The 12874-nt window shown below is 47.9% G+C and overlaps 1 protein-coding gene across 1 annotated transcript in view; it reads right to left on the bottom strand.

Annotated features, from left to right (window-relative positions):
• Positions 1-10603, bottom strand: part of GABRR2 (gamma-aminobutyric acid type A receptor subunit rho2) — a gene marked incomplete at both ends in the record, with an annotated part of 30719 nt that extends 20116 nt beyond the window's left edge. Inside the window, 2 exons of the mRNA XM_080938811.1 lie at positions 3655-3761; positions 10416-10603. Coding sequence (XP_080794937.1) covers positions 3655-3761; positions 10416-10603 — 295 coding nt within the window. The remainder of the gene's footprint in view (positions 1-3654; positions 3762-10415) is intronic.
• Between the last annotated feature and the right edge of the window lie 2271 nt (positions 10604-12874).

Genomic DNA, 12874 nt, shown 5'->3' with positions numbered 1-12874 from the left:
AAAATCACGGGGCTGGAGAAATGGCTCAGTGGTTAAGAGCACCAACTGTTTGGGTCCTGAGTTCAATTCCCAGCAACTACATGATGGCTCACAGCCATCTGTAATGGGATCTGATGCCCTCTTCTGGTGTGTCTGAAGACACTACAATGTCTTCATATGAATAAAATAAATAAATCTTAAAAAAAAATCAAAATCACAAGCCAACCTCATTCAGCACTTGGAACTTAAACCAACCAGGTAGCCTCTGGGCTCGGCACAATATGGGAGACTCCCTTCATTAGCCAGTCTTCTCCTTCTCTGAATTCTCCTTGTCTGGGGAATTCAAAATCCCCTACTTGAGGAATATCACGTAGCTTGATAGAAATCTTCCCCTATGCTAATGAGGCATTCCAGGTACCCTAAGCGCCCAGCCTTACCCCATCCTGGACCTCCCTGCCCTCAGTCCTTCAATCACCCTAAGTAAATTGATCTGCCAACTGATTTTTGGTCCCAGTGACATACTCACAGAGCTTCTGAACCTCATGTTGGATGTCTCTGTTCCCAGAGAGCTTTAGACCCACAAGAGCAGGATCCACGGTATCTTGCCCTGGGGGTGCTACTCCCTTTTTCCATTTCACACGGGGCCCCTTTTTATCTCTTTCAGCACAGCTTTGGCTCCCAGCAGCAAAATGCTATGGGGCTACTCACAAACATTGTTAATAGAGTGTGTTCCTAGCTACCATGAAATGGACAAGAGTTATTTGTGGGGTCCTGCGTTACCTGTCAAGAAGCTGCCACATCAAAATGAACAAGGAAATCATTGAGGGTCCTAAGGCAAAGAGTTCCACAGGCTCCTTCTCAGAGCCTCCTTTTATGATGACATTTCCTCAAACCAACAAAATTAGTGAAAATGAAAAAAACAGAACTGTAATAACAATCCCTTACTGATTGTCTTAACTTGATGGTTTAGCTGTCAGATTGCTAAAGAAATAAACCACTGTTGAGAATATTACTTCATGGTAGAACATGTGGTTAGCATGTGAGGAACCCTGGCTTCAGTCCCAGCTGAGAGGGGGCAGGGGGAGGAGAAAGGGGGAGAAAACAAAAGAACAGGTATCATTGCAGCTTGACTTGAGTAAGCTCCTCACAGGTGTGCAGTGCTCCCCAGATCCACACAGCTTCACTGACTGACCAGCAAACTCAACATTTCACCCTGACAGTGTCTACTACAAGCCCGGAGGAGTGCAGCCAGGTTGTGGGGGTGGCTGATGAGTTTCCTTTCTCCAGGAACAACAAATGGAGTTGTAGCATAGAGTAATATGAGATGCACCTACAGATACAATTGGAGGCTAGAAGGAGGCCTAGTTAATTCCACATATAGGCAACAGAGGAAGTCCCAGGGACTGGAGAGATGGCTCAGTAGTTAAGAGTATGTATTTCCCTTCCGAAGGGCCTGAGTTTAGTCCCCAGCAGCCACTGGATTACTTAAGCAGAAACCTCAGACGTGTATCCATGTTGTGGTAGCTACGTTTGTTGCTGATGACAGTCTGTACAACCCTGCAACCCTTGCCCCTGCTGCTGAGATGCTCCCTAGGTTCCTTTTCCTTTCTGGTCAGCTCTTCCTTGTAAGCCATCACCTCTGCAGTCCCCATGACACAACCTCCCGCGGCTCTCCTTCCTTCCTCCGAAGATACCCACAGCCGCTGTCCTCCGAGGCAGCCGACTCAGTCTCTCTCCTGGGGTAGATCACTGGCCCAACGAACAGAGCTGGATTGTTGATAAAGGCCTGTCCAGACATGCATACTACATGAATCTAAAATAAACTCATGTGTCTGGAGAAGTAGCTTAGCAGATAAGTACTTGCCACACAAGCCTGGATGACCCGAGTTCCATCCAGAATCCGTGTTAAATACATTGCCTTTTAAAATGCAAAAGCCTGTGAGATGAATTAATTTCTAAATCCTTCGACAGTCGCACAGGAGGAAGGCCTGACAGCTGGACGCTCTGTGAGGCTGTGAATGAGCTCATATCTGTTAGTCTGCTCAGAGCTCCATAAGTGGATTGCTGTTCCCATTTTATAAAGGAGCAAACAGAGGTTCAGAAAAAATGGGTGGCTTGCCTGGGGACCTTCTACAGCTTACTGATGCCTCGGGGAAATGTGGGTGGTATAAAGATCGTCCCTGCCCCAGGAAAATGAAGTAGGGTAGGGTGGGGGTCCTAAAGGATGTCAGAGGGTGGAGATGAGAAGAAAACAAGTAGCCTACCTGGGTTTGTACTGGCCTAGGCTGCTCTCTAAAATGCTCTGGGCCTTCGTTCCTTCACGAGCATGTGGTTAGGGTTATCTGAGGGTGTCTGTGTTCTGCTATGCTCATTCTGTGTCAGACGCGCTGTCTCCTCTTCAGCTGTCCCGGCCTGGATGCTTACACTGAGAATGTTGGGCTCCAATAACCCCACAGGCGATGCCATCAGAGAATGTGTAATTAGACCTCAGGCATGTAACCCACTCTTGGATAAGAGTCTTCTATAAGAGAGGTCGCAGAGAGATCCCAGCTCCCCATCTATACGCTGCTGCTTGCAGACAAGGCACAAAGCAGAGTTCTCTGCAGAGTCATGCTTCCCCTCTGTCTCCCCAAAAAGGCAGGCTTTTGGAATAAGGTACAGCTTGCAGCTTCAATCCTCATCCTGGGAAACAGCTCAGTGGGGAAAACTCCTGCCACCAAGGCAGACCATCTGAGTTTGACCCCTGGAGCTTACATAGTGTAAGGACAGAACTGAACCCTAAAAGCTGTCCTCTGACTCTTGTGCCATGGCCATTGTGCACTAAGTAAATACATGTTACACACACACACACACACACACACACACACACACACGCTCAGTTAGTTAGCTGAGCGAGTTAGTTTAGTGGGTAAAGGTGCCTGCTACCAAGCCTGATGACCTGAGTTTGAACCCTGGGACCCACACAGTAGAGAGAGGCAATTGTCTCCCACAGTTATCCTCTGACCAGCATATGCGCACCACAGCACAAATGCACACACGGAATAAATATTGTAAATTTTTTAAAGGAGACTCCTTTTCTGTCTCTGGTCATTGGCATTTCTGGTGACATAAAGCTGAGAATTATAGTGAGCAGATGTTGCATATGAGCCAAGAAAAGCGAGCCCTCTCCAGACACGGATCTGTGAACTCCTGGTTGAGAACCGTGAGAAACGACTGTGTACGATTTCTGAACCACTGTGCCTGTGGTACAATGTTACAGCAGCCCAACCCGACTGAACGCAGCCCCAGTGAGGGGTCCCCTCCCTGACCCCCAAAGGGGAAAGCTGATGTGAAATGTAGTACCAAGTGTGGGGGGCCTCATCATGAGCACAGTGACCACTGCCTTGGACTGTGATAGCTCCACCACCAGGAGCCCCAGCCGGCCAGGGAGTGACCTAGATCCTTGACTATGTTTTGTGTTTTTGCTTTTTCCCAAAAGACAGTTAGCCTGGTCTTGGTAAAGGCAAAAGATGGCTGAGTCACCTACGATCTCTTTCCACCAACAGCCTCTCCACGGCCTGTGAGCATTTCTCCTTAGCTACCTCACTGTGGGGAGGGGGGCTGTGGCTGAGAGAATGGCTCCTCAGTGCAGCAGCAGTGGGCAGAGGGGTAACAGGAATTGGGGCGCCCTCTTACCTCCAAAGGCCGGCCTCATGGAGAAGTCATGGTCCTCTACCCTGAGCAGAGGCCGAGGTTTTCCTGCCCGGATCTTGGTCGCATCAAGGTTCTTTTTATACAAATGACTGCAAAGAAACAGAAATGGATTTCCATGGCCACCAAGGCACCAGGAGAGACGGACCGGATGGGAGACTCCCTGCAGGGTCCGCCTGTTCAGTATCTCTTCTTTATTCTGATACACACAAGGAGGCAGAAGGCTAAAGAGTCTCCATCCACACTGCCCATACCCTCGAAAGGATGTCCGCCCAAGGACAAGTCCTTCCAGGACACGTCTGGGAGCAGATGTCATCCGTCCCCTGCAGACATTTTTGTACCTGCCAAGGTCTCGGTGAATTGTGGGTAGATGAGGGTGTTAAGCTGAGGAATGGTGAAGACTGTGATAGTTTTTCTTATAAGAATTTTTCCCAAAGCTGAGCATGGTGCTTTGGTGGTGCACACCTTTAATCCCAGAACTCAGGAGGCAGAGGCAGGAGGATCACTGTGAGTACAACCACCCCGGTCTACAGAGTGAGTTCGAGGACATTCAGGGCTGCGTGGCGAGACTCGTGTGTTACAATATGGTTTGTAATAATGCGCTATGCTGTAAACATGCTCAAAGCTCTAAGCACTGCTTCCCCCAGCTGGAGCTCCTGTCAGTCCGGGGAACAGATCTGTCCATCCCTCATGTAGCTCGGCCTCTTCACTGTCTTGTACTCCGAAGATTAAGTTTGTCACATGAGCAGTCAGATCTAGCAGACTAAAGTTTTGGTCAGTTATTCTGTGGCAGGAAGGAGGGTTTGCCTGTGTGGGGCATCTAGGCTGTACCATTTGTATTTCTCGGGCAACCCGAACGGTGGTGTCTGAGCTCATCTCTGCGTCTGTGCCAAGCACGATGCTCAGCACACACTAGACATCCAGTAAAGTGGGAACAATGTGAAGCAGGCACCAGCCAGCTTCTAGAAGAAATTCAAATGGATTCTAGCCTGTTTGGTCAATGTTCTCTTTAAACCAGATGACTCTTGGCTTTAACCATGTGTTAGGGTTCCCTGGGAACTTTGAGAAAAACCTGATGCTTGGGCACAACTCAGACCACTTAAATCTATCCATGGAAGGAACCCACACTAATTCCCATACAGCCACGTCGAGAATCGTGGCTCCAACGTGACGTCTTAAGATCCTGTGACATATCAGTGACGACAAACTTGTCACTTCCTGTCAGTGGCTCTCAGACCTAACCACACTGTAACCCCCGGGGGCTGTCACCCTGCTGCTGGGCGGGTGGCGGGGTGATTCTGAGGAAGCAGAAGTGTAGGACTGTCCAAAGCCCTGGGGAGTGCTGACTGAGTGGAGCTTGAAAACCGGCAGGACTTTACTCAGGCCCTGCTTTTTGGCGATTTCCAGAGGGGCCGGATGCAGGTCCAGGGCTGACCACATGGCTTAAGAGGTGAGGTGACCAGCACGTGAAAGGCAGCAGGTTTTCTCGGGGCCTGCGGGCTGCTGTGTGCCGTATTCTGTGGTGTTGTAGAGCCAACGGGCTCTCTGGCTCTGAGTGTTCCTGCTCCTTCTTTGTCCCATCAGTCCCCTCATGGGCCTGCCCCACCCACTTTAGAGAAAGCCGTGTGTCCTGTTGGAGCCACAGGAGAGAGGTGACAGGTGGCCTCGGAGACACCTGCCTTAACTTTCATCCTCAGCTCTGCCAGACACTATAATGCAGTGGAACATCAATGGCGTCGACATCCATGACGTCGCATCTTATCTAGAATTCAGTACAGTTAACATCCGGTTTCTCACCATGCTAGCCACGTGTAAGTGCTCAAGAACTACTCACGGGCTGCGGCTACTGTCTTGGATAGTACGGGTAACACTTTCATGATCACAGAACATTTTAATATTATCTCAGTACCAGTTTAAGGGTTGGCAAGACCCCTGACCCACACAGATTCCTTCAAGCCTCCAGCTTAGACCCTCTTTTGGGCTATCCGTCACACAGCCCCACAGCTCCCATTCATTCCCTCACTTCCAGTGAGGGTTCTGACTCCGCCTGGTTGTCCCCCTTCGTCTGGGGATGTCAGCATCCATATGGATGCCATCTGGTAGTACCCAGTGCCAGGAATCATGTCCACTTGCTTGACATATTTCTGGGAGCAGCTACTCTGCCTCACGTGTTCACCGCATGGGAGACTGCTGCTCAAATCCTCAGGGGCTTGTGACCTAGCTGTGGAGATGACAACAAGCAAGTGACCGTGTAAATGGCGCGTCACTTTAGGGAGTGCTGAGTGCCGTAAAATTACAAACAGGGTGATATACAGAATGATCAGGAAGCAAAGGTCCGAGCACATGAATGGGAATACGCGCATTGCTCACTGCAGGAATGTGCAAGCCCCGGGTCAGGCAGAGCCTTAACAATCACAGGAAGAATTCTGCCAGTTGAAAGGCCATGGAGAAGCAATAAATGGTGTTGAGCAGACAGAGAAGGACGCTGTGACTAGACTCACCTTTAGACAAGACCCACCATAGAAGAACATGGTAGGAAGAAAAGGCCACTCAGCTTTTCCTGTACTAGAGCTAGACACAGGACTTGGGCCCAGTCAGGTCCCCTTGGGCATAAGCAGTCATGCCCAGGGGTCCCTGAGGGACTTTCACACTCCCTGGAGTCTGGGACCAGGCATGGTCCTGCAGACAGAGGCAGTGTGAGGAGTTGAGGCCAAACAGAAGAGTCAGGAGATCAGAAGATCAGAGAACAGGAGGGGCAGGAAGATCTTAAGGAAAACCTGGATGTTTTCCATGTGAAAAGAACAGGCCGGGACATCCCTGCCTCCTACCCCAACACACGCACCCTAGAATATATTAAGATTAAAACACACACCTCTGGGTGAAGACTGGAGATGCTTATGAAACCAGAAGTGGTGGTATACACTTTTCGTCTCAGTGGAGGCAGGGGTAGGTAGAGCTGTGTGAGTTCAGGGCCAGTTAGGCTACAGAGTTAGCTCCAGGACAGCCAGAGCTACCTGACTTAAAAAAACCAAACAAACAAACAAAAAAGATGCCAACGAGACAGCCGTGCACGGGACTGTATACGGATTTAAATGTCACAGAGCATGCTCAAGAAAGTCTGCACTGCACAAATGAGCCAGACGGGCTTGTGCTATGTAACAGGAAAGCCTCAGGTTTGCTTTCTGCTGCTGAGAGAAATGCTGTGACCAACTCGGGAGGGAAGGGGTTATTTCATCCTACAGCAGGAACTCAGGCCCTGGAGCAGTGCTGCTTGCTGACTGGCTTGCTCAGCCCACTTTCCTCGTATACCCAGGACCACCTGCCCAGGAGTGGCACTGCCCACAGTGGGCTAGACCCTCTCACATCAGATGTCAGTAAGAAAACGCTCCACAGACTTGCCAATCTGATGGAGTGTTTACTCAGTCGGGGTTCACTCTTCCAGCTTGTGTCAAGTTGACAAAACCCAACCAACGCAGCTACTGAACTTCCTTCTTCCTCCCAATTCCTCCACAGTCTTTATGAGCGTCTTTACTTCCGCAGCTGCGTCTCTACTCAGTCTTTTGTTCCAGGACAGGACCTGGGCCACTGGGCCACAGAAGTACAACCACCATAAACAGATCCCCTGCAAAAACTGCAGGGGTGGGGTGGGGAGGGGAGGATGGAAGAGGAGCTCAGAGGGCTTAGCCGATCACAGACATTAACTGTGCCCTCTGCCTCACAGGCACAAATCCTTCCTGTCAACACACTTTCCACAGCTATCTAGGGAAACGTTAGCGAACCGGAAGTTACATCACTCGACAGGATCCAGCAGGTTTAAATCCTCTGTCACTGGGGCTCAGGAATTTTTTCTTTTAAGGGACTAGTTTGATAACAAAGGTGTCACTAAGTTCTCCTGGGCCCTGAGTCATGAGGGATATTCTCCACTTATCTTTGGTCAGGCATGGCCATTAGCCCCAAACTTCTAAGCCCCACCTTCTTGGTAAGAAGTCAGAACTTCTGGGAGACCCTAAACCTGGCCTTTCCTGAGAAGAAACTTAGAAAGGGAAGGAGTGATCACCATCCTGTGGACAGCTGTTCCCATGGGCGCAGATTCGAGTCCTGGATCTTGGTTTATTTGCTAACAACAGTAATCCTAATGCCCGGTCTCAAGGGTGGCTCTGCTCAGTGTAGGTCCTCCACTGTGACTTTTGGACACTCCTCACTGACCATCAAACTTATTTTTCAGTTGGAGAAACTGAGGTCAGCAAGATTGGGAAAAAAAAAATCTGTGTGTCCAGAGAGCAGCTTCCCTGGCCTCTCAACTCCTTATCGTGAGCAAGAGTTACTTAGAGGGCAGAAGAGGCTGGACAGGCCCTGGTCTAGAAAAACAGACTCAGGATGAAAACCACCAGAGGAATGGCAAAGGATGGGGCCAGAGAGATGGCTGATGGGAAAGGAGAACAGAAGGAAGGTCAGGCTCAGAGATGAAAAAGAACAGACCCATAGCCTAGAACTTGGCCTCTGCTGGCAGGAAAGGGAAGTGAATAGGAAGCAGAAAGGCAGGAAGCAGAAGAAAATTCTCCATGAAAGGAGCAGCTCAGCACAGGGGACCACCAAAGATCAGAAGACCGGAGGCGGGTCTTAAAAAGCAGTTACCGGGCAGAATTACGGCTTTGTACGAATGGCTTGCCACAGGCTGCAGGAAGGCTGTCAGGTTAACAGAAGGCATACGGTGTATAGTAACGCGTGTGTTGTGTGTTACCATGTGAGGGAGACCATGTATGCTGTGTGCTTGTGACTAGAACCGCACGGGTGCTCTGTGTGCATGAACGAGTGTGTCTGTGTGTGATCAAGACTTTTAAGAAGGGTCCTGAGGCTGAGAACAAAAGGATGAGGTCATATTTTCTTACTTGTCAGATTACATAGCGCCTACATAATGAAACATTGAAAATTAAAGTGTCAGAAGTGTGACTGGTATCCCCTGACCTCTGAGGAGACCTATGTCCACCGTGATGGACCACATGCGGGTCGTGAGAGGCCCAGAAAGACCTTGAACTGGGCTTCCTAGCCTCTCACAGCATCGGCTATGTTCATCTTTTCTTGGGTTAACTCCTCATGGGGCGTGTTTTAAAGAGATGGTGTTCACTCCAAGTGTCAGAACTGAGCTTTCCCCAGTGCCACATAGTGTCAAGTGAAACTCCAGGTCTGCTGAGATTCAGCAAAGTTTCGGCAGCTGGACTGCTGAGTGGGGTCCTAGAGTGTAGGCACCATTCTGAGGGACAATTTCCTGCAATGCTGTTCCTTCGGTGTGATTGAACCAACAACAGAGTGACTCACACCCGAGACATTCAGGCAGTTGTAAATTGAGCTGTTTAGGCTGTTTTCTAGCATGTTCTCAGAGGGGGAGTGTCCCACAGGTCAACATTGCCTTATCACTTTTAAGAATCACTGTGATCTAAGCTCCTCTTCGAGGTTCACAACGCCCATTTGAATATAAAGATTGCCGAATTCTGCTGTGACTTCTATTTAAATGGCTCACAGCAGGGTTTCCCAGTCTCCTTTTCACACTACAGCTGATCAGAGTTCAGAAATGCAACTGGACCAGGTGAGTTCTGAGGTCCCTTTCTGGTTCAGGCCTGTATTCCCCTGGACTGTGCTTCCTGGCTGAGTAGGTTAGGGTTTCCCAGAGTAACAATCTCCTCTGAAGTGCTAATTTATTCTAATTCTTATTTTTAGCTTCTTTCTGAAAATAAACAGCCAAAGCATAAGCTAGTGTGCCTATCTACAAAACCACATGTGTGTTAGAGAGCGAGAAAGCAAGAGAGGGATTGGGGTACAGTTTTGAGAAACTGTTACCAGCAACAGTACATGGCCACTATTTGAAGACCACTAACCTAAACAATTGAGTCTCACAATCTCAAGGTCCTGCAAACGAACAAACTAATCAACAGAGACGTTATTAATTTATCTTCAAAAGCATTCATTCTCAGAACACTGGAGGGGCAGTTGCAAACCCCAGAGTATTTATGTCTGTTTGGTCCTTCTTCATGCCCAGCAGCCCTTATGCCTCAGCTTGGGGGAATCAAGTTCTGTACATCTGTCTAAATCAGCTTTTCCAGGAATGGAGTTTTTTTTTAATACAAGAATTTTCAGTGCAGATCCTGGGCCTAATCAGTATTTCTTGGAAGCGTCTGCAACAGCATTCACTGCTGTAGCTCATGTATTCCTGAGAGTGTAACAAAGGAACTCTCTAGAATTCAAAACAGTAACACAAAGTCCATTAACATGATCAAGTTTGTCTCTGATTAAGATGACTTTCAGATGACCACCTCAGTTATATTGTGTCTATTTCTGTCACGCCAGGGCTCCAACTCTGGGCCTCACACACTCTGGACCCCCTGCCACGGTACAGGATCTCCACATGAGATATTTTGTGAACAGTTCACATTAAGTCCTTATATACAGTTTCCCCAACAACACTTGACTGAAATCCTCCCAGCCAGCCTCCGTGTTCCCTGTGGGATATAACCTGACAGAAGCAAAGCAGCAAGACCAGGAAACAGAGAGGTTTTTACCCAGCACATCTGAGCCATCTCACGATAGCACCACTGTGTGCTCAGCGCCATGCGGAATGTCAGCACTTTGGGAAGGTGGAGGCCCCTCCAGCTGGGGCATCCTAATAGGACATGTAAAGGAAAGAAACCGCTAGCTCTTCTGGGGAAAGCTACTGGAAATACCTTTCCTCCCTCCTCACCCAGCAAGCCTACCTTGGCTTAGATGTTTCCAGGCGCCCTGCCCATCTCTTCCTCCTGGGCTTTCTGCTCTCCACAAGAGCCATCAGGCAAAACAAGAACAAAGTGAGTCTCATAAAATAAGGCATTCTGCAAACGTCTGGGGTGCAACAGACAACTATGCAGGGACCTTTAACGGGGAAGATGCCCCCTGGCTTGAGCATGGATCCTGTCTCCAGCCCTGGTCAGTGCTTCTCTGAGGAGCCGTGAAGGCATAGTCCGCAAGGCTGGGTTTCCCAACCTACTGATACTGACGCCTGCCTAGCCCCCACCCCCTCTGACACAAACACCAGACTCTGTCCTCTGCTTAGAGATTGGCCATTAGTCAAGAAGTCAGTCCTCCTGGCTGGGGTTCCTCTGAACCCTAGAACAGCTTTGGCTAAGGCTGTTATATAAAAAAAATATTTTAAATCTCTTGAACATGCTAGCTTTTGCTGAGATCATTAATCCATCTCTCTGGCTGCATAAACCAGCCTGTCACATCCAGCAGCAAGTCGGCTTGATTCTGAGTGGATTTGCATGTGTTTGGGGAAAGCTAAGAAAAAACACTGGCTCTCTTTGACCTGAGAGAATGTTTTACCTGTGGCTGAGGATAACTGCTTTTACCTCAAACACATGCCTTATTTTTCTTTCAGAAAAAACAAATCAAAGACATGCATTTTGGTTTTGAAAAATAGCATGAGAAGGGGAAAGTCATGATTGTGTGTTCTGAATGAACTTTGCTCTTTGACCCTGAGGTGTGTAAAGTCAAACATCATCGATTAGGCTGGATTTTCATCCTTTGAAATGGAATCATGCACACTAGGAGGATAGAGATATATGAGGTCATGCTTAACCTGGTGAACAATATGTTGTATTTTAAAATTGAGTAAAGCTTGGTTACTGTGTACTGGAAAAGAGTTTATTACAGGAGAAACGAGCTAAGGATGGAGGCTAAGTGGAAAGAGATGACATTGGACTTTTTATTATGTGAGGAAGACTCAAAATCAGGGCCGAGAGAGGATGCATTCCATCGTATTTTGTAAGGATTCCTAATTTGAATCAGTTGGATTAGGAAACCAAAATAACCGAAGAGGATGCTGTAAGACTGTGTTAATCCCAAAGATGCAAGAAGAGAGAACACCGCTGACCCAAATCATCATGGCCAAACTTAACTGAAGCAAGATTTCCAAATGGGAAATTTGGCAGGCAAAAAGGCAGAGTTACTGGAGTGGCATAACTTGACACTGTTGTCATGACAACAGGTGGTTACAATAACCTTTTGAAAGGAAGGTAAGGTTGCAAGATGGTCGCAACTTTTTGAAACATAAAATACTTGCAGTTTTCTGTAACAGGCAGCACAGAGCCATTTGTAGTTAAGGTTACTGACAGGCCACAGTCTGATCCTAGAGAAACAGAGGTTTAATTTTTAAAAGCCTAATTGGGCTTTACTATAAGATGGCTTTTAAGCCTAAAATGGGGGCAGGTGGGCTCATCACTACCTTTTTGTCCTAAAGTGTCCTTGTCAAATCCTTGATAAAGTTTTGGCATTCTTTATCTAGAGGAAGACAAAAATTGTAATGTAGGGCCTATTCATAAATTATGCCTGTTTGGTTAGCACAGAAAGATCAAAATTTTAAGGCCATATAATCTTCTATGCTAATAGGTACCGTAGGTACCCATTTTGCCCCCTTTGACAGGGAGTTTTCTTTTAATCTAATATCCCAGTCTTCTGTTGAGGATAAAGGGCTGTGTATCCTCTTCTATAACTACTTCCTGCCGAAATTAGGATGCTACTGTGAGAGATCAGGAGGCTGGAATGTCAGCTAAAGGCTGGGAAGGGATTAGGGCAATGGGGTATTTATCAGAAGCATTTGGTTTGCTGACCTAGCTAAAGAGACAGGAAGAATCACGACTGGACTGGTTTATATCAGTTTTTCAGCAAGTCCAGAGCTTTCCCATTTTGAAGGACTACCTGGGTCTGGAGAGGTGTAGCTTACCTTGGAGGAATTGTAGTCTGCCCCTGATGTCTGGACGGTGTCTATCAGCTGAGTGGAACTCTGCCAAGACAGATACAGAACTTAAAGAACTTAAAGGAAACATCTGTATTTGGAGCTTCCCCTTGGAAATAGGCAATAGACAGGGAGGCTTAGGCTGTTGATTGACAGGAGCACTTACCCAGAGACTGCTTGGCCTGTGAGAGGTGCATCTAGGTCTTCTGGCTTTCTCGACTCCCTGAAGCTTACATTATCATGGGTTGTAATCTGTACTGAAATCTAATTTGTAGGACAAACAGCTAACAGGTGTCTGTAGAACTCGATTTTCCAGTGAGTCTGGAAACAACTCACACCTTTGAGTCGAAGCAAAGCTATGACTTTGGGTTAAAAAGCATCAACATGCTTTGTTTTATTTTTTTTCCTGTCTGGAGGACTGGATGTCTACAGATTGGACAGAGA

The sequence above is a fragment of the Micromys minutus genome (assembly GCF_963924665.1).
Source record: "Micromys minutus genome assembly, chromosome: 26".
Lineage (NCBI taxonomy): Eukaryota > Metazoa > Chordata > Mammalia > Rodentia > Muridae > Micromys > Micromys minutus.
The sequence above is the reverse complement of the archived record's forward strand: the minus strand, read 5'-3'. Positions and strand labels throughout refer to the sequence as shown.